The sequence below is a fragment of the Opisthocomus hoazin genome, chromosome 19 (assembly GCF_030867145.1).
Source record: "Opisthocomus hoazin isolate bOpiHoa1 chromosome 19, bOpiHoa1.hap1, whole genome shotgun sequence".
NCBI lineage: Eukaryota > Metazoa > Chordata > Aves > Opisthocomiformes > Opisthocomidae > Opisthocomus > Opisthocomus hoazin.
In genome coordinates, this window is record NC_134432.1 from 9198113 (window position 1) to 9225046 (window position 26934).

General features: G+C 46.8%; 1 protein-coding gene across 1 annotated transcript in view; it reads left to right on the forward strand.

The window, feature by feature from the left end:
• The window catches only part of PAPPA (pappalysin 1), a 183148-nt gene that overhangs the window by 70379 nt on the left and 85835 nt on the right, over positions 1-26934 (forward strand). Inside the window, exons 7-9 of the mRNA XM_075439777.1 lie at positions 3155-3662; positions 21356-21484; positions 23074-23165. Of these exons, the coding sequence (XP_075295892.1) occupies positions 3155-3662; positions 21356-21484; positions 23074-23165 (729 nt within the window). The remainder of the gene's footprint in view (positions 1-3154; positions 3663-21355; positions 21485-23073; positions 23166-26934) is intronic.

The window sequence follows — 26934 nt, forward strand, 5'->3', positions numbered from 1 at the left end:
ACCACATTGCTCACGTGTCTCTGAAGCAGCTCTCAACCTGGTTGGTCGGAATACTTTCCAAAGCGCTGTTACGCTGCGCCGTTACCTCAGGTAGCTGACACCAGCTGTGGTCCGGGCTATGTGTGAGCCGTGGCCGTTGCCAGACTCTGCCGTGAGGACTGTCTCCTTCCTAGTGCCCTGCTGGTGCCCCAGCGTGGTGGGGTACCATCCCCCAGGCTGAGACAGTTTGTGATTCTTTCTCAGCCAGTTGTGCCCCTTGCATGAGGGGCTGTTTGCTCCTTGGCAGCGGTTGTGGGAAGGCACTGCAGATCAGGCAACTCTGATTTACTCTTTACCTTCACCATAGAGCAAGAAAGCTCTAACCTGCCTGGATTCTCACCAGCAACGCCAGCTAGTTAAACAAACCTTATAGCATCTCTGCAACTTGCTCAAAGGGGGTTTTTATATATGAGAGGTGACTTTGGCTGAAACCCAAGTACGTACCTTTGCTTACTGTGCAATATACTCATATATGAGTCAATTCCTACCATCTGGCTTGCTATTGACTGAGAGAAGGGTGAGAATATGATAAACATTTGTGCTACCTTAGGCTGCTCTAGTGCCCTGCCTTTCTCAGTGGCCAGTATTTCACTTGAGAGCAGTTCGTTCTGTATTTGCAAATGGAACTGTCTCAGTTAGACGTTGGAGTCCCACTGGATAGTTCCTTTGTCTTGAGCACCTAAGCGATGCGGCAGGTGAGTTGTAGCTATGACAGCAGCTGCATCCCGAGAGGCTGCTGATCCCAGCTGGTCTCCCCGTACAAGTGTGTCAAGTCTCTGTCCATGTGCGGGGGCAACGGGGGGGGGGCATTCATCCCAGCTGCCTCGCTTAACTGCATGGTGGAGGCTTGTGTTGACACACCGGGCTGGGGCTGACGTTTTGGGGGAAACCTCCCTCCCAGCCTGCCATCCCTACTCTTGAACCAGGAGATGGGATTTGGCTTAGCCTGACAAACCTCACATTCACATTTTGTGTTAGGCAACACGGGATGTTGTATGAGGTGCTGTTCTATGACCGATCTTGCTCACGATCTCATAAGCCAAAGGATTCTCAGAACCTGAGTGCACAGGGGCAGAATGACTACTACGCCGTTTCTTTTTATATACAAATTTTTGTAATTTTCAGAGTATTTACCCATCTCTAGAAATCTAGAGCATGGAATAAAGTTTCCATCCTCTTGCACAATTAAATGAATGTTTCTTGCCCAGATCCGAGGGTCTGATGATACTTAAGAAAGGGACTCTATCTCAACTTCATTGAGGTATTTGGTCTAGGGATGACTACAATGAAGCTCACATTTTGTGGTAATGATCTGCATTAAACTCCTTGGAGGGTGAGTTCAGTTCCTGTAACTCTGGGGATCACACCCTCATCTACCAAAACATGTAGGTTTATTCACTAATTAAATCTTGCAGAGTCCTTGAACTGGCAGAGGTAAATTTGCAGGAACCCAAGCGGAGCCCAGTGCTGAAATCGCACTAGGCTGTGAGCCATTAATCAATGCCATTCTTCTATCTGCGAGATGGCAGCGATAAGGTTCACAAATCTTTTCAAAGCCCTCTGAGATACTAGGGTTAAAAAACACCTTCTTGGGGCTGCAGTCAGGAGCTCGCTGTGAGAAAGTCATCAGAGGGCCCAGCCAAGCACATGTGGAGGGCAGTGAATGTTGTGAGATAACAAGGGTCGAATGGGATATTCGCTGCTCGGAGTGATTATACACAGTACTTCTAAGCTTGCCGGGGGGAAAAAACTTGAGCATGTTAAATGGAACTCTGGTTTTCTTCAAAATACATCGCTGCTGTGGTCTCTCCAGATGCTGAGGTTAGTGGCATTCCTGCTGCCCTGTGGCATGCGAGGAGGAAAGGCTGTGGGAGTGTGTGTGGAGGTGAGGGAGAAGCGTTAAAGGCTGTGCATCTGCAGGACAATTGCGTTGGATCGCGGGGAGGACTGTCTGAGATACCAGGAAATCTATTCTGCATCTGGGTTCGTTTGGTATCAACAGGAGAATTCCCTGTGCTGTTTATCCTTGACAGAAGAGGCACTTTTCTCACACTGCGTTGGATCACAGACAATAAGAATAACCTTCACACATTGCCCTTTTCTCTTTAAATTAGTAGCGATGTCCTGTTTGTTCATGTTTGCCCACTGCTTTATCTTGCTTTCTTCCTCAGTTGCAAACAGCTGTGCTCTTTTTTTCGCTCTGCCTTCTCCATTTCTCTCCTCTCGTTGCCTTTCTTTATCTTTACTTTTCCCTTTCTTCTTTTCTGTACTTTGCCTTCTCTCTGTCCTGCTTGCTCCCCCCCTTGTGTCATTATTTGGGAAGGAAGAGGGAATTTATAGCTCTCACTGGATTCTGTTACCAACTGTTCCAGCCATCTGACCTCTCTGGATCTTGCAGTCCGTGAGTCTGTGCCAGATTGTAATGTTACCATAGTATTTGGGAACCGAGCAAGCGTTGTGGCTTTCATTAGTTTTTAGTAATACCTCCCATGTAGTTGAACACAGCCAACGGTGAGAAACGTAAAAGTACAAGTGCCTGTTGTTTCATCACGACGAGTGCGAAGAGCTCGCGCAGACCTGTGGTCCATGTGCCTCCCAAAAAAGGGGGCTTACACAACGTGCTAGATTGGCCTGTAAATGGTGTAGGAGCTGCCCCTCAACAGGACAGTGCAACAGCTCCTTGGAATCAACAAAAGCTCTTTTCTTGTCTTTGTTAAAGAGAAAAAGGTTGTATTTTAGAGTGAGAGGCAAGGGAATAAGTAGGACCACAGAGGTGAATGGAAGGCAAAGTGACTTTGTTTATCGGGTAAAGTACCAAGTGGAAGGGGTACAAAATGTCATTGTTTGGTACAGGGGAAGGCACACTGGCACAGTGGGTGTTGCGTGGCGTCCAGTCCAGCTGGGCACTTCAGCTGGGTTTGCATCTCACCTGGCCATGAGACGCTGACCTTATATTCCTCCTCTCCATGCCAGTCATGCTTGTTCTGCTCAAGTAATTAGTTTTCTGGACAGATATGCTCTCCTGCCACCGGTTTGTCTTTCAAGACTGATGCCAATGATAATTCCTGTTCTCTAACTTCATTTGTGCCCTGTCTTTGCTTCCTTCTCTTTCCAGGGCACCCTGACGTTGAGCAGCCTTGTAAATCCAGTGTCAGAACATGGAGTCCCAACTCGGCAGTCAACCAACACACGGTGCCCCCTGCCTGTCCTGAGCCTCAGGGCTGCTACCTGCAGCTGGAGTTTCGTTATCCCTTGACTCCAGAGTCCCTCACGGTCTGGGTGACGTTTGTTTCCCCGGACTGGGACTCCAGCGGAGCGGTGAATGACATCAAGTTGCTCACCATCAGCGGGAAGAACATTTCTCTTGGACCGCAGAATGTGTTCTGTGACATCCCATTGACCATAAAGCTGGATGCGGGACAAGTGGGCGAGGAGGTGTACGGGATCCAGATCTACACTCTGGATGAGCACCTGGAAATTGATGCTGCCATGCTGAGCTCCGTCCCCCACAGCATGCTGTGCGCAGACTGCAAACCCATCCAGTACAAAGTGGTTCGGGACCCTCCTTTCCAGTCTGGATCTTCAGTTGTCATTTCAAACCTCAGCAGGAGATTCGTCGACACGTAAGTACTGCTTTCCAGAGAGCTGAATGAACTTGTTCAGAGAAAACAGTAACCTGTTCTTCTCATCCTGTTAATGTCCAGCACCACAACTGATTATTAGGATTGTGAACTAGACAGATGTAGCAGGTACCACCAAGAGGGGATGTTCTCAGTTTCTCTCTGGAGCCAGGAGCATCACACTCAGGTGAAATAACCTGGGATTTCACAGATGGTTTTTGAGACTTTTCCAGGCTAGCTGTGCAGAGATGTGAAATTCAGGCTTTGCTTAACCAGAAAGAATATTGCAAACTACCTGAGCTATGAGAAGTTACATGTTTAAGATAACCTAAATGGGGACCTGTGGAGTAAAGTGGTCATCATTTTCTTAGAAATCTTTTGAAAGTAATATTGTGATGGAGGAGACAGAATGGCTTTCAGTGCTGGAGCACCAATTAACTGCTAAAGAAAGAATGCAAAAAAATATACCTGCGTGTTCAGGTATATAAATGTATTTCAGCCACTTTCATCTTCTGCCTTCATGTGTCGCTAAAACAATTTGTGGTGGAGCGGGCTTGTTCTGACATAGCAATGCGCTAGTTTGTTGCAGGGACAGAGTTTTGTCCCAGAGGCAGTTGTGCACATCTAGTCAAGGAACGTATGATTGTTGAGGAAAGTCCAACTTCAAAATATTTAACGATTGCGAGTAGATCCGTGATCTACCCATAGGCATTCTACAGCAGCAAGGAAAACATCTTTTGCATAACATGATTCCCTGGAAATGATTCACTCATCTGTGGGAACAACATGAAGCTCTTTTGAAAAATGAACACCAGATAAAAGGAAACCTGCTAAGAAAACTGCACTCTAATTTAGAAAAGATGATCTAATTAGTACAGCTAATATCAAGGAAGCATACATCATTATGGTCTTCTAAAGCATATTTAAATATAATAAAAATGATTAATTAACAATTCAGTAATCATGAGCTACCATCCCTTTCATGGCCCAATTATACAGCTCAGAAGATGCAATTTGTCCCTATGGATTTAAAAATTCAAGGTAACTAGCGAAAGTGAATATAAAAACAAGACCCAGGACATCACTGAGGCTGCTCATGTGCTGAAAGTTAAGCATGTGCTGAAGTGCTTTCTTGGGTTGTAGGCTTGTTCCAACAATTGCTGGCACTTAACATGAGATGAATATTGGCATATTGGAAACATGGAAAATGGTTAATTTTCCCATGGTTTTGCTGTGAAAGCATCTTTGCCTGAAACCTGGCCCACTCTCCTTGGAAAATGGGACTGGTTTACTTTGAAATATTTGCATACCTTAGCACAAGTTCCCACAGAAACAGGTCCAGTTTTGAGTTCATAACAAAAATGTGAAAATAAAAAAGAAAAAAAGAAAAGCCCAAAACACAACTTGTATTCTGAGTCCTGTTCCCTTGTCTGTTATTATTATTTTGTGGGTCACTTCTAGCTTATAACCAGCTGAAGTGAAAGGGTGCTCTAGTAATTAAGTCAGTAGCCAGGGATTAATGACGACTTTCCTGCGTGTCATTAAATAAACCACATGGGGTAACATTATTATACCTGTGTGCATGTCTCACCTAGTTAGATAGCCTGCTAAAAATCAGACAGAATATTTACGTTAGTCTTTCTGGGCTCTACTTGCGATCAGTAGACAGAAATGGGTGCTCCAGGAGGCTGACACAGCCAACCCAGCCCAACCCTCTAGTCTAGCTGGCCTCAGGTTGTCTGTGTCTTTCCAGGGATGGCAAGGAAATCCTGCTGGTGAGCTGTGATGAGATACTTGGAAAGCTAAAATGGAGTTTTTAGTCACTGGCTGAGGTGCCAAAGATGCAGATTCTTAAGCACTCATAATTGGCTTTGCTTCACAACTTCTGCATGTGTTTGAAATTTTGAAAAGTGGGGTGATTTTTTTTATCCTAATACACCTGTGTGCACAGCACTGATCCGTATCCTCTGGTGACGGGGGGTCAGGTGGGTTTGTAGGCTGGTGCTGTACGTCCAGGCTGGTGCTGGGCCATACCTTGAGACCCCCCCCAAACTTGCTGACCTTCTGCATGGGGTTGTGGTTGTCTGGCAGAGGCAAAGGCAAGATGAATTTTCCATTAGCACCTCGTGTGAAGAATAGCCACAGTCCTTATACTCCCTGAGCAGGAAGGAGGGAAGATGCTTCAAAGAAGTCAGGGGCAGAGGTGTTGGGCTATGCTCCTACATATATACATAGATTTATATATGTAGAGGTAAAGGCAATCTCTCTCGACTTGTTTGCTTCTGCCTGTTTGTCTCATTCTGTGCAGCTGGAATTCAGCATATCTGTGCAACCAGACTTTGCAGCCCCTTTATCTCTCTGCAAGCCCCAAGCCAGGTACCCCTCGTTTATGCTTTTGCATGTTTTCCATATGAAATAAAATGACACCCCCACATGTTCTGTGAAAGGTTATTTTGAAGGCAGTCGCCTGTCTTTACTCTTGCCTTCTCTGACCTTGATCTTCACTGTCTCTTTTTCTCCCAAAGAAAATATTTGCTTGCACTGTTATCTGTGAGCAAGATCCTTTCCCCAGGTGTGGCAATGCTGAAAGAAAAATTAATTTCTCCTACCTTCATCCCATCAAAGAGAGGGAACTTCTCTTTCAGCTGGGAAGAGAGGCAGCCTTTAATGGATAGCCTTTGCCTAGTCAGCACTGGGTGCTCCACAGAGGAGAGTAAATAACTAGACCAGTGGAAACCTTTTAAGAAATGCAAAATAACGCCAGACCTTCTGTTCTCAGGCTGAATTTTACTCTCGGCTCTTGGCTCAAGCTGAGGCTAAAAAACATTTCTGAGGGACAGGACCTTATCCTTGGACCTTACAGAAACCAGGCAAGCTACACTCAATTCCACCGAGTATGATCAGCCAGAATTGTTTGTATGTGTGATACAAAATGAGAATCAGAGCCTAGGAAGAGAGCAGAAAGCTAAATAAATCAGTGCGGAAAAACAGAGGTCAGGCCAGGTGCAGCGCAGAACTGCTGAGTCTTCACACTGCAGCGAGTGATAAGGAAGGAGCCTCGTGCAAATCTCAAAGTCTCAGCTCACAATTTAATCCAAAGTTCGGGTTGTGCTCTTACGGAGAGGGCTTCACTCTTGCTGTTCTCCAGAAATCACAAGCTAGATAGTCACAGTGGTGAACATGGGAGTTGTTTTCCCCTCATTTTGCCCTTGCTGTAGTGCTTTTATGCTCACATTGTTGCAGCTGGGAAGGGATCATTGCTCTTTCATTCGTTTGTTGCAACCACTGATTGGAGGAGTGAGGAGCGAGTGCCCACACCGAGAAGCTCTCCTGAGGAGGGCACAGGTACGACTGGGTGCCAGTCCCATGGGGATGGCCATCTCTGGCAGCAGGACAGGCTGGGGGGAGCAGCCTGTGGTCCCCATTGCATGCTCAGTAGCCACATTTGTGAGCAGCCGTGTGTGCTGGTGAGATCTACGCTCACCCCTCGGGCAAGGCAAGCTGAGAGACACCAAGGTTAGCTTTGGAAAGCTGTCAGAATAACTGGAAAAGTTTGTTAGAATTGGGTATGTTCCCAACTTTGCTGCCACAGGCTTTGTATAAAACCTCAGAATGTGGTGGATGGCAATGGATCGAGTTGTCTTTGTGGTGTTAACCTGCAGGCTTTTTCAAGACAAAGGCATTGACTGAAATAGCCTCAGAAAGAATCCCAGCACGAAGCCCTGGTACAAGTTTTGGTTTTGCAGAGTGGAACATCACTGAGAGGCAAGTGTGCTGTCCTGTGGTATATTCATCTGAACCATTCCTACACTGACGAGAGCTTTAGTACCTAAGTGACACCTAGAGCTACTGTGTTCATACTTGAGGAAGAAAGAAAAAAGAGAGACTGAGAGAGAAACCTGCATTTTCTTATATAGGGAATAGGTTTGTCTTCTTGGTTTTGGCTAGTTTGCACTGATGTTCTATGGCTAAACCTTTTCTGTTGCTTGGTAATAGTTGGAGGGGACTGTTCATCATCTGTGTACAGTTGGTAAAGCAAGTACAGTATTTTTAAATATTTTGTTATAGTCTGGAGTTCCATTCAGTGCTAAGCTTGTAAACTCCGTGTCATTTACTGTGCTTTAACTCTGCACCTGAGATGGTAGAATGCAGATCTCACTGCGGCTTCTTGCTGTGATTGCAGAATGACTGGGAAGTTGCCGTCATCGAGGCTGCAGGTAGCTGGAGGGCTGCTGTGGCGTTGTTCGTGGGTCCTTAGCGTTTCATGTACTTTAGCATTGTACTTTATCTGAAACAATTGTTTGTTTCAAAATTTGCATTATTGATGCGTTTGCCATTTGTACCGGTACCCCGCAGCAAGGCCATATGGTAAGTGACTTGTCAGAAACCTCAGATGATGAGTGGTTGAAGGAGACGGAAATTGGTTCTTAAGTCGGAATGTGTGTGAAATATTTGGTAAATTCCAACAAGTGCAAACGGGCAGAGAGGCTGGAGAATCAGCAGTGGCCATTCATAATGAGTAGTAATGCATTCTAGCCAATTATTGGTGTGCCTTTTAGCCTCTGAACTTAGCAGGAGGACTGCATTTACATGACACAGGCCCAGCGCGACAGGCTGGAAAAATATGAATATCACAATGATGATATGTAAACCTAAGTCCCTGCTGAATGCAACACTAAAATTTCATGGCAACATCTGTCCTTATTATGGCATTCCTTCCATCATCTTGAAGATCTATTTCTCTGTTTTCTGAAGGTCTACCAGCCAGAGGAATGTATGATCTAAAGCAGCTGAAATGAATTGCCAGATCCATCTATCATGAAGATAATTAACACCATATTTCCACCCAGGCAAGATACAGATCGCTGGGTGGATGTTCTCCCGACACCAAAAGCTGAAGCCCATATTATCACCATCTTCTGCTCACCCCTCCTCCGCAGTTACCATGCCAAAGCGCTCTTGCTATGCCAGGAAATACTGGGGAGTATCTAAGATAGGACTGAAATGTTAAGAAAGTGCTTTACATGCCCAGATTTATCTGAAAGAGCTGCTAGGTTGTCTGATATCGGGATGTTACACATCTGGATTCTCAACAGGGTTTAGAACTGTAGATGGTATTCCAGATGTCCTTGTACACGAATGCTTACCCAGCTACCTGGAAATGCCTTGCCTTGATGCGTGCGAGGACCTCATACGCATTTTTTGTGGATACGTCCCACTGATCGTTCATAGTTGTCTTGCAATTGAGTAAGTACAACCAACTGCTTCTTCCCCTCTCACTTGCAATGAAGAGCTCCCATCTTATTCTGAATTTCTTGATCCTACATGTGTAATATTGTCTTATACCAACATATGCACTATTTCGAGACATCTAGTCATGTAAATTATTCATTTCTACATAGTAACTCCATCCTCCTCTGCAGTGACTGAGCCTGGGCGTTTGGGTTTCAGGTCTTTATTTGATGCAAATATTTGTTAGTTAACCTCAAAATGATAACTGAAAGACAAATTTCCATTCAAATTTCTCTTTCAATCCAACCTATTACAGCTACTGGAAGCAAGTACAAAACAGTGTTGTCTCTTGTTGAGTCCTTAAGTATTTGATGCCTGCTCTCACATCTAGCAGTAGCAGAGAGCTGCCGTTATTAAAAGCAGTTGTTCTCTACTCTGCGTCTAGGAGGTTTTTTCCCCATAATTACACAATGCGCCATATCATTTCTCTCTAGTAATATATTAGAGATCCCTATCTGTACCCATATGAAAGTTTACAGCTCATCTCCAGTAAAAACACTTTTACCAAGCTTCAGCATGAACAGATTTACTCTTATTCGTGCTTTCTTGCTCATTCCTATGAACTTCCCTATCATTAGTTTGCAGAGCTGCGTGGACAGTGCTACTCTGAGCTTTCCCAAGAAGCAAGCACCCTTCTGTGCCACTGGATTTCTCTTACCCCAATAATTTCCAGTTTCAGGTACAGTACTAGCATGCCTAGTTCTTCATCCAGAGTCCTTGCATGAAGGAGTAAATGTTTCAGTGGCTCCTTTCTGACCTTCGTTTTCCAGCTGGATCAGTGACTGTGCTTTCGCTGTCCAAAAGCCTCCACATATCAGTGAAGAGCTCCGAGTGTATTGGAGCTGCCTGTGCTCGGTTTTGGCAAAGCTGTGAAGTTTAATCTTCAGCTGGTGTAGGACAGCGTAGCAGTCCTGGAGCTCAGTGGAGGTGCTGGTGATCATTGTCTGTCCTCATGCCTCTCCGAGGGCCTCTCTGGCCTTGGCTCCGTTGCCAGCTCCTTCCTCGTGCAGCAGGTATTGATTGCGCTCTTTCTGCTTAATGAACCTGGAAATTTCTCATGATGAAAGACCAGAAAAAGAGGGGATGATTGCCTGTCCCACACCTTCCCTTCCAACAGCGAGAGACTGGTCATAGTCTCATCTGACCCTAATAGAGGCGAAGTGCTGGTAGGAAGGAGAGTCCTGCACCCAGCAACCTCATCACCAACTTCCCCCTGGGGAAGCTCTTCCCTTTCCCAAGCAGTGTGGCCTCGCCTCTGGCTTGCACGGCAGCAGGGAGCTGGATCTGGGCAGGGAGGTGGCCGGGATAACGCATCAGGTAACTAATCCTGTGCCAGGTTGCAGCACATACCCCTGCTCTACGCAGCAGGCTCGGTAAGCCAGGAAGAGGAGGACTACTGGTTTTCCATCTACGGTTCCTGTGTCTTTTGTTCACAGATGTTGTGCTGCTGAATACCGAGGTAGCAGTTGTTATTATTTATACCTGCCGGTAGCATGCCGGGCGTTTTACAGAAGAAACACGCCAGGTGCCTTCTTTCAAAGGGCTCACAATGCAATGGTAGAGGCTGGTAGCGCTGCTGCTCTCATGGATGATGTATCTCCACTTGGCTGATGCGACTTGACAGCTGGAAGCCATGTTCTGATGGCTTCCCTTCTTTCTTGCTTTCTTCATTAAAAAGTGCCAGGTTATCTTTGTGAAAGAATAAAACCTGCTTCCTGACCCCACACACAGAAAAGATAGAGCAATTTTTTCCCTTACCAACTTCTGCCAAATTGCCTTAACCCTGCCCTGGAGAAGAGAAAGAACAATTTGGCGGTCTGTGCCCATTCAGTAGGCAGCTTTTCTGCTAAGCCTGTACAAAGATGCCATTTGGTGCCAGCTGTAGTGATAGATTTGTGATTCTTCGCTGTTGCGGTTTCTTATGTAATGCTGTAACTATAGCTGGCTCTTGACAAAATCCATAGCTCCTGTTCTGGCTCGGCCGCACATGATGCAAGAAGAGGGTGGTAAGGGCGGGTTTAAATCTTTACAGTTTTGTCATCCTGAGACAGGGCAGCCCAGAGGATTTTTTCAGCCTAGGTCTATCTTTGGAGCATGGAATTGCACTGAATGCCCCCCAGCTGCCTCTCAAAGAAACGACTCGAGGGCTTGGGAAGAGCCAGGCAGGAGTGGCTGCCCCATTTGGGGAATGACACTTTGCTTCAGGATCGGCTCTGCCAGCTCTGCTCCAGCCAGGGATTCCCCAGGGACTGCTGCTGAGTTGGATTCACGTCTCCAGTGAACCTCTTGGGCAATGCACAGAGGCTGCAGAGAGATCAGACCTGCAGACTACAATGTAGCCATATGCCAGTGTCCCTAAAAAAGTGAACGTTAACTGCTGTCCTGTTATTAACCAAATAGATACTATTAGAAATTGGTATATTTAATCACTCCCAGCCAGGGTGGAATTTGAACTCACGACCTAGAAGTAGTAGCAGAATTTTCAGCTGCAGGATAAAAAAAATGAAGGTCAAAAGGGACTTTTCCTGCTGGGCAAAATAATTTATTGCAGGTGAAACAGTCTCAGATATGTGGTAAATTAGGCTGTGCATTATCTCATGGATAATAATTTCTCTCTGATGTTTGCCTTCTTGTGTGCATCTTTATTTTGGGCTCTAAATAAGATAAGAAGCACCAGAAATCTCCCAGGAATAACAAACGCATTTTCTTTGCTTGATTGAGGAAAGAAATATTGGACAGACATGTGTTATGCAACAATTTAAAAATAACTCTCTTGTAAAACTTGGAGTGAGCCTCAAATACCGCAGAAGAAGCATGAAATGTGTTACCTACCTTTTTATCAGCAGTGTCAGCCAGTGCAGCTTTTTTCAGCTACTTCTACTGAACTACTACCCTGATCATTTCCTGGACATTTTATTTTAATATGTTTTCCTAGGAAATAAATTCCAAGTCCCTGTTAAATGTGGAACTACACTTAAACAGGCAGGGATTTGAAAACAACACTGCAGCAACACTAAAGTACCTGTGCTGTCCTTAATACCTTGTTGGATACAGCAACAGAAGAGGCAGAAGCCCGTTAGGTGTAGGACTGTGTGGCACGCACGGCACGGAGCCTGCTGCGGGCCCAAGGCACCCGTCGTGTGAGTGCTTCACCCAAACTCCATCCGAGTGTTTCTGGCCAGGACCTTCTTGGAGGTATAGTGACATTGGGTATCTCTGTGCTGATGCCCGAATTCCAGCGTGTTCTTGGAGTTTTTTGTGATAAGAGGGACAAGGTGGAAACAAAGCTTGTTCTTCTCTGCAGGGTCTACCCCAGTGAGAGTCCCTGGATTCAGGCACCCCAAATTATCGGCCAGTACTAAAAATACTGGCCCTGAGAGCTCAGTGTAGTAAACGAGATCTGTTATTCACAGCGGTACAGATTTTTTTGAAATGTAAGACCAGTTGCAGATGTAATGACAATAGAGGAAATTAGCTCATGATGGGATTTTAGAAAGAAGCTAGTGGAAATATGTTCAGTAATGTTCAGTTATTAAACCATTAAAGATCCCACTGGAGACCAGCTAGTAGGATTTCTCATAATCTGAAGTGGCTTAAGGCAAAACACAGAGCCCCTAAGCAGGGAAATGACAAAATGTTCCTTTAGCATAGTCGCCTCATCTCCTCGCCCATCTCTGTGTGCTCTACTGTGCGGTGTGTGTGACAGCACCTACGTCTCGCGCAGATGCCCATGGACGTGTAGGCTCCCTCCCTCCTCCCGAGGAGCATCGCCCTGGGAGTGCCACAGCCCCCACACCCTGACCCTCCAAAGCGGAGTTTTGGTGAGCAGGGGTGGTAGAGGTGAAACCAGAGAAAACTGCAAACATCTGTGTTCACTTGGGGCCCAGTCTGAGCCCTACTGAAAAAGCACATAATAACTTCCACTGGCTTCAGGAGCTTTTGGATCAGGCACCGCGAGCGTCTGCTCCCATGGCTCTGTATACCATTTTGGTGGGATTACATAGAAACAAGAGGGTATTAAGTTCTGAAAATTGGGTCTTGGCTTAGGGCTGTTGAAAGGAAATCCTGGAGGTCAGGTCTGGATGCAGAGAAGCTGAATAATGTTATTCTGCCAAGTTGATGATCCTAAATTGGGAAGAGCTTTCTGCCCATGGGGGGAGCTGAGCCTGATGAAGAGGGTAGCAGCCAAAATGCCCCCAGCCCCATCAAAGGCTAATCGACATGCAGAAGTTGAGGGGTGGCTGTTGGGTTCCCAGACCCTGTGCAGGGTTTGTGTCGGGCGTTTCTTCTGCAGCATGGTCTGAGCCGGCGCTGGAGCTGGCATGCATGCTGCTGCTGGTGATCCTGCACGGAGAAGCCGTGGCACAACCAGGATGTCGTTAATGGTGTGAGTAATCAGGCAGTGCTCATCGCGAGGCACGATGCAACAGGCAAAGGTTCGCCAGTGACGGTGATGGCCTTTAAAGCAATTAACCTGTCCTAACCTGCCTGCCGGTCGTGCTACTGTTTTCTCCCTGCTGCACTGACACACCGGAGCACTGTCCTCAGGTGGTGAATACTGGCACCGTTCCCTTGAAATCAACAGAGGAGTGCTGGCTTCCACCGGTTGGAAACAGGACTTTCTGCATTTCGTGTCCCAGCTCTTTTCTTCCTCGGTCAGAACATGGCAGCCTTCCCTCCGCGGTAGCCGCAGCTGAGCTTCGTGTGGAGGAGCTCTCCCGTCTCAGCTTAGGGTCTGGTCGCAGCGGTGAAGAACCAAACCCAACAGATTTTCCCCCTCCTTCCATGCTGCTAATAGCAACCAGGTGCTCCGACACTTAACCTGTGTGCTGCCGTGACATTGCCTGTCTACTGCAAACACCCGTGTGAGGCCTGGGCCTCTAGGATTTACTTTATCCCAGGATTTGTAACCCGGCCTCGTTTAGATCCTCCATTTATATCATCCACCTTAAAAATTCATAGTTTTTGTCGTTGTTTTTTGTTTCAATGTGAAAGTAGAAAATTGTCTCTTGACATTTTCTTTTTTTTTTCTTTTGAGAAAAACCAAGAAATATGTTTAAGGCCTTGGCTGCAAACTTTTTTTTTTTTGTTAAATGTGCTACCATGTTTTAAATTGTTACCAGGGCAAATACTTGGATGATTATATCAAAGTCTGCTGGAGTTAATCAGTTGGATATATATCTATATGTTTGCTACTTAAAAAACTTATGGTTCTTGCACAGAGGACAGAAGAGAGTGGTCTGTGTAAAAATACAAATACTCAAAACCAAATGTGTTTAAGGTGCTAAGCAGGACCTGGGTTTCAGAGCAGAGGTGCTACAGGCAGGCGCGTCGTCCTGCGCCAGGGCATCTCGTGCAGGCAGGGAGCAGGTCTGAGCAGCCAACGCACACGTTTGCAACTCAGAGGAACAGACGAGCAGCTGAGTTGCAGTGATTTAAACCTGGAGTATTTTGCTGAGGTCTCTAAAGTTGCTTAAGATTTACACCAGTGTAAGCGAGAGCAGAGCTGTAGACTAATTGCCTGTTTTGATTTTGTGGTGATTATGGGAGTTGGTGACTTTGCTTCATAGAAGTATTTCACGGAGCAGAGGAGATTTTCCTTTTCCTAACAAATTGGATCCCTCAACCTTTGACTTCAATCTCAAATAGGTGGGGTCTCTGTGGCATTGCGTAAGTGGGTAAGGTGGTTGGTTTAGGCGGTAGCAGAAGTACCTTCCTGATACAATGAGAAGCAAAAGTGGAGTTTGAGAGTTGTCTTGATGCCACTGCGTTCAGTGGTGAGACCCTGGGCTTCCGATAGCAGAGCCTCATGGTACAGAACCTACCCCACCAGGTATTCAGCTGAGATGATCTGTCCAGGTCGTTGGCTGCTCTGTCGTTCTTCCTCGGAAATACACAGTTCAGGTTTAATCTGGGTTTGGGAGCCGAAATCCACCGTCCAGTCCCCACTCTCCCATCCAACCCAGGAGTGTTCATTTAGTACTTCAGGTACCCTGTTTTGATTTGCTTGTAAACAAATAGATCATAAAAAAGCCAGAGGGCACGGACCAAACCCACCACCCCTGTTGGGACCTGTCTCATCATGGGCAGGGAGAAAAGCCTCTCCGAGGCTGCTTCTGAGTCAGTTCGGTGTCAGAGGCAGGAGACTTGTTTTGGGGCCTTTGCACCTGCCATGTTGCTGGGCTTATCCAAACAGCGAGAGGCCGGACCACAGCTGAAAAAACAGCCCGTTGCAAGAGCTTGGGATTTTTGACGTCCTTCTTTTGTTTACAGCATCCCGCCCCTCCTCTCTCCCGACTGCAGAGCCGGGCAGGAATTCTCTTCATTATCTTCTGCCGTGCTTCTCATGCCATTTTTATTAAAAGAAGGAAAGGCAAGGTGAGGGAGAGCGTGTGTGAGAGAGGAGATAAAAGAAGAAAACAGTCATATTTGTGCGGTCAGTGGCAGTGCAGAAAGAAGGATGGGAGTTGGGGAGCAGATCTATTCGGGTTGTTCTAAAGTGACTTCATCCCCTGGGTTACTCTTTATCAGTTGCTTTGGGAGCACCTGAGGGTGGGGGAGCCTGCGAACACCGTGGTGGTGTTGCTGAGGGGTAGAACCCAGCGCAGATTAATAACCCGCTAAGTAGCAATGAAGACAGTGGTGTTAGCTCCTCCGATCTAGAAAGGTTGAGCCCCAGTTCAGTGCCCAGGGCTGGGAGGCTCAAACATGTCTGAGCAATGCAGTACTTCTTCACTGAGTTAGTGGGTATGTGGGGTATTTCAACACCTCTGTAAATGACACTGGGTGTTTCGGTGGCTGTGAGCAGCGTGTGGGGATAAACTGGAGAAGTCCAGGCTGTGGAGGACGGGACAGGAGATGGCGTAGACCTTCAGCTCTTCCACGTGTGGTTGTATTCAGTCCACCTTGAGCAGCTGATCCAAAGCACTGCAGCAAGTGAAGATGTGGGGTCACTGCTGTTTGCTGCCAGGAGTCTTCCTGTTTTGCTCGGCAAGGCTTCCTTGCTAGAGAAGAAGAGCGAAGGTGATGGTGTTAGAGGGAAACAGGGCTGTTGCTGGCAGACCAGGGCTCCTTCTGAGCTGCAGAGCGCTGTCCAGGAAACATCTTTTGGCTCAAGAGTTTGGTGGCTATTTAAGTTCAAAGAAAGATAGGCCCTTAATGAGGATGCTGGAGGTGTGGAATTTGTCTGTTTCACATGACACTGCCTGTGACAGCCATTACTTTACTGGGGATGCCTAAGACCTTGTCGTCTTTTCCTCAAATATCTGGCAAACTGTCTGCTTTCATTGCTTTCTGGCCACTTGTGTTTTCATAGAATCACTGAATGGTTTGGGTTGGAAGGGACCTTGAAGGTCATCTGGTTCCACCTCCCTGCCATGAGCAGGGACCCCTTCCACCACCCCAGGGTGCTCAGAGCCCCATCCACCCTGGCCTTGAACCCTGTCAGGGAGGGGGCAGCCACAGCTTCTCTGGGCAGCCCGGGCCAGGGCCCCACCACCCTCGGAGTGAAGGATTTCTTCCTTATATCCAGTATAAATCTACCCTCTTTCACTTTAAAGCCATTACCCCTTGTTCTGTCGCTACAGGCCCTTGTAAAACGTCCCTCTCCAGCTTTCTTCTAAGCCTCCTTAAAGTACTGAAAGGTCACAAGAAGGTCTTCCCACAGCCTTCTCTTCCTCAGGCTGAACAGCCCAGCTCTCCCAGCCTTTCCTCACAGCAGAGGTGCTCCAGCCCTCGGATGATCTTCGTGGCTCTTCTCTGGACTCACTCAAACAGGTCAATGTTGTTCTTATGTGGAGGGCCCTGGAGCTGGACGCAGGACTCCAGGTGGGGTCTCATGAGAGCAGAGTAAAGGGGCAGAATCCTCTCCCTTGACCCGCTGGCCACACTGCTGGGGATGCAGCCAGAACCTGACATCAGCCTTAAGGATATTTTCAGCCTTGTTGGAAATATGTCTTTGCTGTATAGAAACCCTCCCTGCTGTTATTCGTAGTAGGAAAAACACAAAACATATATGCCTTAGTAGTAGGGAGAGAGGCATGGGATGTTTGCTTTCCCTCGGTGCTTTCACTGCGTCTCGAGTGCCGCGCTGTGTCCTCGGGTGCTGAAGCCCTACGGTGGGCACAGGGAAGATGTGGTTGGGGCAGTGCCAGCCCTTGCAGATCTGCTGGCACTCGAGGGCATGCGTGTTGCTGCTGTAAATTCAATGATCCTTTAAACCTGCCTTGATCTGGGTAGAAAACTACTTCCCAGAGGTGTAAATTTTCCTGTAAGTTTTACAGGAACACCCAAACTGAAAGCAGAGGTCCCTTGCCTGGGGGACACAGCAAGATTAAGTCAACTGCCCAGCCTCCCCTGTAATAACAGGAAAAGAATTAGAGGGGTTTATAGTTCTGACCCTGGATCTGTCACTCGCCGCAGCAGACAGGGAAGTTGCCCTCGTGGTATTTCACACGGCGCGTCCTAATTCCCCCTTTAAGCAGAGGGCTTGAGTCATTGCTTTTTAATAAGACTGCCTCCCCACGGGCGGAAGCTGCAGCGATCAATGCGGCTTACTCACTTCTCGAAAAGGTCATTAAAAGACCATAGACATAAATTTCAAAGGGTATTTGTTCACATGCTTAATGTTAAAGATGTTCTTCTGTCTCACTTCCTTAAGCAGCATCGTACGAAGCCGGCGTGTGTGAGCACGATATCGCTGTTAGTGTGCCATCAGCGCCGAGGGAAGGCGGGAGAGAAAATAAATGGTCAAAAATCACACTTTTATCACCGCTTGGAGCAGAGCTTGTTTTGCTGACGTGTCCAGATACAGTCTGTAATACTGACCTTGGTGCCCCATAACTGTATAGGAGAGAATAAATTCGTTTTTGTGCTTTTTTTTCCCCCCCCTCGTCGTTCCTGCATTCCTTCCTCCCTCCCTTTCTATGGTACTGGATTACTGCCCAAAGTATTGCACATATCATCCCTTTAGCAGCTATATTTTTCCGCAGTGTGGGTACTGTGGAGGAATGCTAAAACTCTCAGCTGCTGCCGATATGATATATTTAACAGTTCAGGAGGATGGAAGTGTCTCAGGTTCCAGTTGTTGAGATGTGAAGTGCCACATCCAGCTCAGTCAGGTTTTTTGCCACTAGTTGCATCAGGCCAGGTTGAGCTGAAAGCGCGGTGGCTTGAGTTTGGAGTTTCTAAGGTGGCTTTCTGGTGCTCCGGTGCAGGCACATCTCCAGCTCTGACTGCGGGATGCTGGAGGGCACCTCTGGTGCACCCGTGCCCCCTTTTCTGACCTCCCCTGGGCACGGCTGGTTTGCCGGTGCTGCCCTGGGTGGGACAGCCTGGGCCATCTCTGCATCCCCAGCATGGGGAAGGCTGTGAAGCTCCAGGTTGCTCTTGACTGGGCTGCCCGAAGGGGAGCCGGGCTGAGGGTGGGGAGGATTGGCCCCGTGGCTGCAGCGTGGGTCTGCAGCGCTGGCTGCCAGTCCTGCTGGTGCTTTACAGGGACCATGTGAATCCAGGCATTTGTCTTCCCTTTCTCTGTATTTTAGCCCAAGACAGAGATACTACATTCATAGCTCATGAGGTGTCGTGAGCGTAAATAACTCAATAGCTATTTTGTACCCAAACTGTGTAGAAGGGAAGCCAGGCTGTGCAAATACCTGAATTTATGCGTAAGGAGTCAGATATTTTCTTCACCTTCTTTTTGCACAAGAAATGGCCTATTTTTTGTGTCACTAATCTATACGGATCAGTCGCCTGTCATGACCTATCATTTCTCCAGAAGTTTTCCATCTTTGAGCAGCAGGCGCAGTTGGAAGTCTCCCCCCCCAGCGTGTAGCCAGTGACGGGGTTAGACCAAAGCCACTGCCACAAAGCCAGCAGTCGCTCTGCTCTGATGGCCTCAGGGTCCTCTTCCCAGACAAAGTTTTTTATTCACAATCCATACAATTAAATACGCCAGAGTTCTCCCCACCTGATAACTTTCATTTCCAGTTTTCTGTCTTGTTCACCCACACACACATTCATCTCCAGTCACCTAATAATTCATAAACACCATATTCTCTCTCGTGCTTAATTTAGTACTGTGTCTTCTTCCATTATGTTCTGCCAACTTCCCGCCCTGTAAATAAACAAATGTGAACTTTTCCTGTTTTCCATTTGCTTACATGTGCACACAAACATACACAAACACTCCCACGTCCGAAAACACGCTCGCAGAGGCACACTTGCTGCTGTTACCCGAATACCTGCCCATCACCCGTGGGTATGGGTGGAAATCACACCAAAAGTCAGAATCTGAAAACTACTATTTTGCACTCACATCTGTGATCTCAGCAGAAGGCAGCAGAAAGCAGCATGTATTTATTTATTTTGTAGCTGTTATAGCTGCCCCAACTGTTCATTTGTTAACAGTCTTTTCTAAGAGTTGAACCTTTTTTGTGGTTAGCAGATCCCCAGTGACAAAATCCACATTTCTGCAAGCATACTTGTTAATCTTAAATATTTTACGAATGGTTTTGAAGAAGGAACTTGAGAAATAACTGCTCTTTACTAATCAAAGCTTGCCTCTGCTTTGATTTCATCAGTGTATAGTAGAAACTTCCTGTCTTAATAAGTGGATTTATCCGGGAGTGAAATCTAGAGGAAACCCTCAGTGCTACATATCAGTGTGTGTTTTGCCACTTATTTCCTATAATTTTTTTTATTTTAAAACAGTTGTTTTAAACAGGTCGCAAGGGCTGAAGTTTGATATTTTTCACTTTGATTGAATAAACACTCATACCAATATCTGGGTAGATGTCTCCCCACTCTGTAGGTGAATGAAGGTGTTGTTTGTGCTACCTGAGTCCTCAAATTTAGCTAACGGGAGCTACAGACTGTTGCTGACGGTAGCCAAGTGAGGAAGCAAGGAGAAAGCCAGTTGTGCTGTGTTTTCGTTCCACTGGGTTTCACGACCCATTTCAAGTGCGGTAACAAAGACTCAAATCCCAGCGCTGCTGGCGTGCGATTCTTTCAATGACGGTTGTTTTGCAGGCACAGTATCCATGAGAAACAGCTTTGTTGTAAAATATAATGTGCGATATTGGAGTTGAAGTCATGCTTGTTAATTTAATGAATGTTGTAAGGAGACACTTCCTTCACGAACTTGAAGATTTCAGTAACTACAGTCCATTGATATCTTCTTCAATGGCTTTGTTGCTCTGTGTAGTAGATACATCTCTTCGTAGTACACACTTCATTAATACACGCTTTTTGACCAAGTTCCCGTGACGAAGAGACATGTATATTACTGTCAGTAATTGGGGCAATGTGCGCGTAGTAAGCAGAGGACTGGCGTGGGGTAGGAAGGAGCTGGGTTGCGTTCTGGGCTCTGCAATTAGCCTGATTGATGACTTTGAGCCAGTCATTTTGCCTTCGCCACTCCGTGGCTTTACAAATCGGCACAATGAGGATGATGGTAATGAGTTTCTTTGTGGAATGTTTTGAGTTCTGATAATGTAAAAGACATTGTAGAAGAGCTAAACATTTATATTAGGCTTATATTATTTCTGTATTGCATATAAAAAAGTATTCCTCATTTACAGATGCACAGGATTTAGGTAATTATGGCTTTGCATAAATATGTAACAGTTTGCTAATTCTTTCTGTGCATATTTCAATGCTAATACCATGATCCAGTGCTGTGGTAGGGATCCTATTTTTTGCACTTTTCTGGAGAGGAAGAAATCTTCTTTTTAACTCTACTGGTTTAGTACCTGTATGCAAAGTGGATAACTTATTTATCTGTTACTGAAACATCCCCAGTCCAATCCTGCCTTAAATCAATAGGCAAATCCCTACTGGCTCCAGCTGCAGTTGGATTGAGCTCAGGGCTTCTCAGGAAGTAATTAGTGTTTGCGGGGTATTTTAAGTTCCTTAAATGAGCTGTGCCACAGACTGACAGGTAACGCTGTCCCTGACGTGGCGAGACGGGAGCAGAAGTGTCCGAGGTTGAGCACGGTGAAGCGCAGGTCTGGTTCCCGCTTCCCACTGCTCGTGGCGAGGACTGGTACGCTGCCACGGCGTCAGGGCAATGTCGTCTCTGCGGCAGGTGTAGGTGTAAGCAGCAACACACCGAGCTGCCTGATTTTCATCAGCAAATAGTTTAGCTGTCGAACAGTCAAGAGCTGGACCTATTTCAGAGCTGTGCGTAAATCAAGCATGGGCATAGGTAGTGTTGATTGTGCTCACAAGTAAAAGATAGCCGACCAAAAATCAATCCTGTCAGAACGAGGTAGGAATATTGTGAGGGCCTGATTGAACTAAAACTTGCTTTTTTGGCAGCCAGCCCCCATTTCAGCACCTCCTTCTCTGCCCTTTGCTACTGTCTTTGTTGTACCGATCACTTACTATTTCCTTTTATCTCGCAGGGAGCTGAGCGATGGGACCACATACACGTACCAGGTCGTCATTGTTTCCGGGACGGAGGAGAGCGAGCCTTCCCCCGCGCTTGTGTATATCTCTGGGAGTGGATACTGTGGAGACGGGATTATCCAAATGTAAGTCTGGAGCAAGCAAACAGATAAATCTGGGCACATCTACTCAGCCAGAATCTGAGACTACAAAGAAATTGATGACCTCTGATGTCTCCTTAGTTTAGGCGGGCTCTCATCTGTAGATAATGACTCATGGGCTTGATGATTACCAGGATGATGACATTTAATTGGAACTTAGGCTTTGCTATCCTGGCACCAGTAGATACAGACAGAGATACAGATAATGGAGTCCAGACAGCAGGATCGATATGAAAGTACGCTATATGCTGTTTATGCTGTTGGTTTGTGCATCTGCATCTTTATGCACGTATATGACATTTCCTATATGAACCTGAAGTAAGCACTGGAAAAATTCGCATAGCCTTGGATGCTGTGCTTGCACGTGAAGCCCCATGTGCCTGGCAGCTGGTGGACGGGGTAAAGCCCCTGCCAGGCGCTGGGCCGGGCTCCCACTGCAACCTCTTGCTTGACCGACCACCGGAGCTGGGATGCATTTGGAGGCGATAGGTTTGGCCTCTGCTGGCAGTCGTGTGTTCTCAGTCTACTCCTCCCTCTCACCAACTGCCAACCCCCAGACCACTGGAAATGTAAAACAATCATTCACAGCTATGTTGGGGTTTATTCTTTTACTGTGTTGGCCCTTATGGCCACCTGCTTCAAAGCTTCCTGGCATTAGATAATTATTTAAATAATGGAAATAACAACAAACAAGTGCTTAATCCAGCCAGTATTGTTTTCTTGAAATAATGGTGATCAGCAATCACGTAGTACAACTCTGTTAGATGATACACCTGGCAGCAAGTATGTGCAGGATGAGGCCCAACAGGCAGGGAAATCAAAGAGAACAATCAAACGATATCTGAATCCAAGGCAGTCTTGGAGAGAGAGGTGGAGAAAGACAGATTAATTTTGCTTTCCATAACTTTTCTCCTACTGTTATGTTTGCACATTCCTCAAACATCACTTGTGGCTTTGCAGTAAGCGTCGAACAATAGCTGAGCTGCCTCTGGAGCGAGCAGGAACCAGACTGTGTCACAGCTTGGTTGGTTGTGGCCCCACTCGCAGCTGTGGCAGCCCCTTTCTCATCTGGTTCGCACTCTTCTCCCCATGCGCCGCTGCAACCATGCGGGCTGGCAGAAGGCAGGACCCCGTCCCCAACACCGCCTGCTCTCCTCTGAGTGCTGTCACCTGGAATAGCCCAGCACCAGGCTTTGTGCCTTGTTATTCCCATGCTGGGGTCGCTGTCTGGCCCTTCCAGATTTAATACAAAGAGTTTCAGTGATTCCTGTTCTCTTTTTCCCCACCTGCTGACTTGCAGCCACACCAGCTATGAAGGAAGTTGCTCATATCCTCATCAGAGAACAGCAAGTGGTATCCACATGTGCAGGAGAGAAGTGGCCAGGCAAGCTTGTGAACCAGGAATGATGAAAGTCGGGGCTGGAGGAGAAAGGGAGAGTTATTTTAAGGGTCAGCACACAAAGCCACTAAACTGGCTTTCAGGGCTTTGGGGTTCTGCAGAGGGGTTACAGCAGTCACCGGATGATGCCATTTGCCATCTGATTCCTTTTTGCATGTGTGTGCCCTGCCCACAGAGACCTGGGGGAAGAATGTGATGATATGAATAAGATCAACGGCGATGGCTGCTCCCTATTCTGCCTGCAGGAGTTATCCTTCAATTGCATCGGTAAGTCTGGCTCAGAGCCCTTCCATTCATGGTGGGCGACAACTCTACGCAAAGCAGAAGGAAGAAATCAACAGTATTTTCAGCATTTCCAGCTGAAGAGTTGTCATGGAAGAGAGTAAAAAAGGTGGAATTTGTAGGTTTGAAAAGCGAACATATCTTCCCAGCTTCTGGTCATTTTGATGGGAAATTGGTTCTGCTGGCTTTGAAACAGCCTGGGACTTAAGGCTAAGTCAGCCATTGTGGGACTGATCCAAAGCCCATTGAAGTCAGTGGGTGGTTTTCCAGGGGCTTCAATAGGCTTTAGATCTGGCTACGTGAGAAGACATGAACTGATTTTTTCTGGTAACCAGGAGGAGGAGTGAAAGGGGAAGGGACTGAGACCAGAAGCAAGTCCAGCTGAGGTCACACCTCCTTTGAGTTGCTAATCAATATCTGAGGATCAAAGGTCTAGCTAATCCCCTTTTTTCAGAGGTGAAAACTACTTAATCAGATTTCATTTGCAAGCCTGGTTTGCTCTGATTAGCAAAACCTGTAAGCACAATGGCCGGAAGATGCTAGAGCTATCAGGGATAGCAGGGCTGCAGTTGTGAGCTTTACATATTTATTAAACTCTCTAGGAATGCTGGGGCAGAGGAGGGAAATGGAGACCAGTTTACCCTGCACCTTCTGTGGGGTTGCCCTGTGTAGTGGGATTGCATTTCCCAAACAGCGAGGCCTGGGGAAGGATGAAACGTGCCGAGCTGCTGAAACCACAGTTAATGTTTAGAAAGGGTCGGCTTTTCCTCAAGAGGTTTTGTGAGACTCCTTATCTAGAGCTGACCAAGCAAATACTATGTCCCATCCAGGGATCCCATGCCTTCAGCTCAGGGCATCAGCCCTAAGCAGATAGTGTAATGCTGGCAAGACTGGAATTTGTTCTTTTTGGCAAATGGATGGTTAGCTCTTTTCCCTGGAGCAACTTCGAAAGGACCTCACAGGCGCCGCGTTTCCCTTGGGTGGTAAGCTGGGGACTGCTTGTCTCGTCGTAATGGCTACATCTTTACTTCAGCATCCCACGCTGTGGGACTTGAGGCTTGATTTGGTGATGTACTTATTTACATATTTACGTATGTAAATTGCTCTGTTGAAATCTGAGAGTCTTTATGGTCGTGGCTAATTGTGACTATTGGTGGTCTTGAAGTTACATTTGTGTTTCAAGTAACTTGCTGCCTTAGAGCCTCAAGCACTGAAAGATATTAGTCATAATATTTTGAAAGTGAGATAAACAGTTATGCAAATGTTTTGGGTTCTCCAAAAGTCAGGCACAGCACGAGGCTGGGTCCAGCGAGGGTTCGGCTTGGAGCTGTATGGTCGCATCTGTATCGCCTTGCTCGCAGCAGGTCTGAGCTCCTGGTCCACGTCTGCACTTTGACCCCGTCCCAGTGTTACGTCTGGACATGACCCAGGTCCTCCCCTGTGTGCACTGGTGCTCAAGGAAACTGGGTTGTGTGGGCTGGGCAGGAGCAGCATCGTGCTCCGAACTGCATGGACAGGCGTACGAGTGGGGTGTCCCAAGCCTCGGGCCACACGTGGTGGCCGGCCAGGCGAGCGCAGGAGCCTGCCTTGTGCCTGCGTACACCTTCATCTCCAGGACCAGCAGCAGGGCTGGTGAAGAGCTTGGAAGAAGCCTGTCTGACAGCAGTATGATTAGAAAATGAAGCAACTAAAACATATACACAGATTTTTTTCTCTGCTGTTATAGAGGTAGAGATTTTTCAGATTTGCTTGTGTTGAAAAGGAGAGGGGAATTCCAGAGGTAAAAAGTTGGTTGGTTGTTATGGGCTTTGGATGTTCATGGTTTTGCCCAGGTCCTGGGTTACAAAAGCAAAGGAAATCAAATGGTTTATGAAATACTGAACATGGGGACTCACATAGGTGAATCCAGTCAGCTGTATCAGTGGAAAGGTGCATGGCCGCAGACCTTACGAATGGTTTATTGGGTGAATTTACAGTTGTGGTGGTGTGGCTGCTGTGGCGGTGATGGCCTCGTGCAGGGTCTGCAAGTGTAGACCAGCTGCTGTTGATTTTGGGCAAACACTGCCTGCATCACGTCCCTCGGAAAGGCTTGGAGAAGGTACTGCAGGTCCTGTGGCTTTTATGGGTGCTGGGCCACCAAGAATTGGGACATCAAGAGCTAGAGGGAAGCTGCTGGCTAATCCCTCAGACAGATGAACAGTGCTGACTTGTATTCTGTTTTAACATATCAAGCATTAAAATCTCACTAGAAAACATAAAGATGTTGGGGAAGAAAGTGGCTGTACATATTACTTAATAAGAAATAATTAAAAAGAGCAGAAATTCAGTGTTCTTCATAACCTAATAATACCAGAATGGATCTTCTGCCTTTAGCCAAACAAAAGTCTTCTTTGAGACTGGTGGGGTGCTTTCTTGGAAAATACAGAATGCTTGGGTCCCTGTTTGAGGAGCACAGAAAAATAAGTGTAATTTATTTCCATGTTTACAAGGCTAACACATGTTACAATCCTGTAGGGCAATAAGTAATTATTTCAGACAGTGTTATTTTTGCAGTGATGTTCTTGTTGTCTTATGTAGCTCTTTCGGGCCCCAGGAATCACTCCTCTTCACCAAAGAATTCAGTGAGCCTCAAACACATGTTCAGAGGCTTTGCTGAACGGGGGGCCTCGGGGTTTGATCTTGCGAAGGCTTCCTTCCAGGCATGTTTCTGAACTACCACAAGGCATTCTTTAGACTTCAGCAAATCTAACCACAACAGTGAATGCAATGCTTGTCACAAATTGTCTGCAGGATTGGGTCCCGCACGGCTGAAAATAATCACTGAACGTTTTGTTTGCGAAGGCAGAGCTGAAGGGGTGTCATCAGGGGGTTCTGCAGCAGGAGGTTTGATAGCAAAGCCCAGGCAGGCTTTTTCCTTCCAAAGCAGAGACTGTGCAATTCACCTCACTCGACAGAGGAGAAATACAACACCATCAAGCTTTACATTTAGAGCCATGAATCGCAGGATAATTTAGGTTGGAAGGAGTCTCTGGAGGCCTCTGGTCCAAGGAGGGCCAGCTTGGAAGTTGTAGCCAGCTTCAGATTTGGAGCGTGTTGCTCAGGGTCATGTCCAGCTGCGTTCTGGATCTCTCCAAGGATGGAGGCAGCCTGTTTGCAGGTGTCCCTCTGCCTCCCTTGCTCCCTTTGCCTTTTAGGATCATGAGGTTTATGGGGTTTTCTTAAGCAGTCCAACTTCCCTTTGAATAAATGGCGCAAGGCTCTCAAGACACTTTGCGCTAGTGCCTGTAATAAAATTAGACTTCTTTTTTTTTTTTCTTGGTTTTGTTTTCCCTCCTCCTTTCCTCTCTAATGAGATAACAGTGGATCAATCTGCTCTGCCACGGGAGGAGGGGCGCAGGGGAAGGAGGGAGGGAAGAAAACTGTGTGGTCTCACTGTCAGGCTGTCCTGGCCTGCTCTGAACACAAAGCCGAGCAACAGAAAACAGAGAAGATTAATAGCGTTTTCTTCCTGCCACATGCTGAAGAGCGACAGCGAGATTAATTAATTAATTAATGAAAGCATCTGGCAGTACTCCTTTCTTAAGTTCTGCGGTACACTCACCCTTCCCCATACTGAAATTTATCATCTCTACTTTTTTCTCCCTTTGCGTAGTGGATTTTGCATATTTTATCTCCTCTGCACAGAATTTGGTCCCACAGGGGAAGTTTCACGTTGCCTTTTGCTTTGGAGGAGACAAGCGCATCAAAGTCGTGT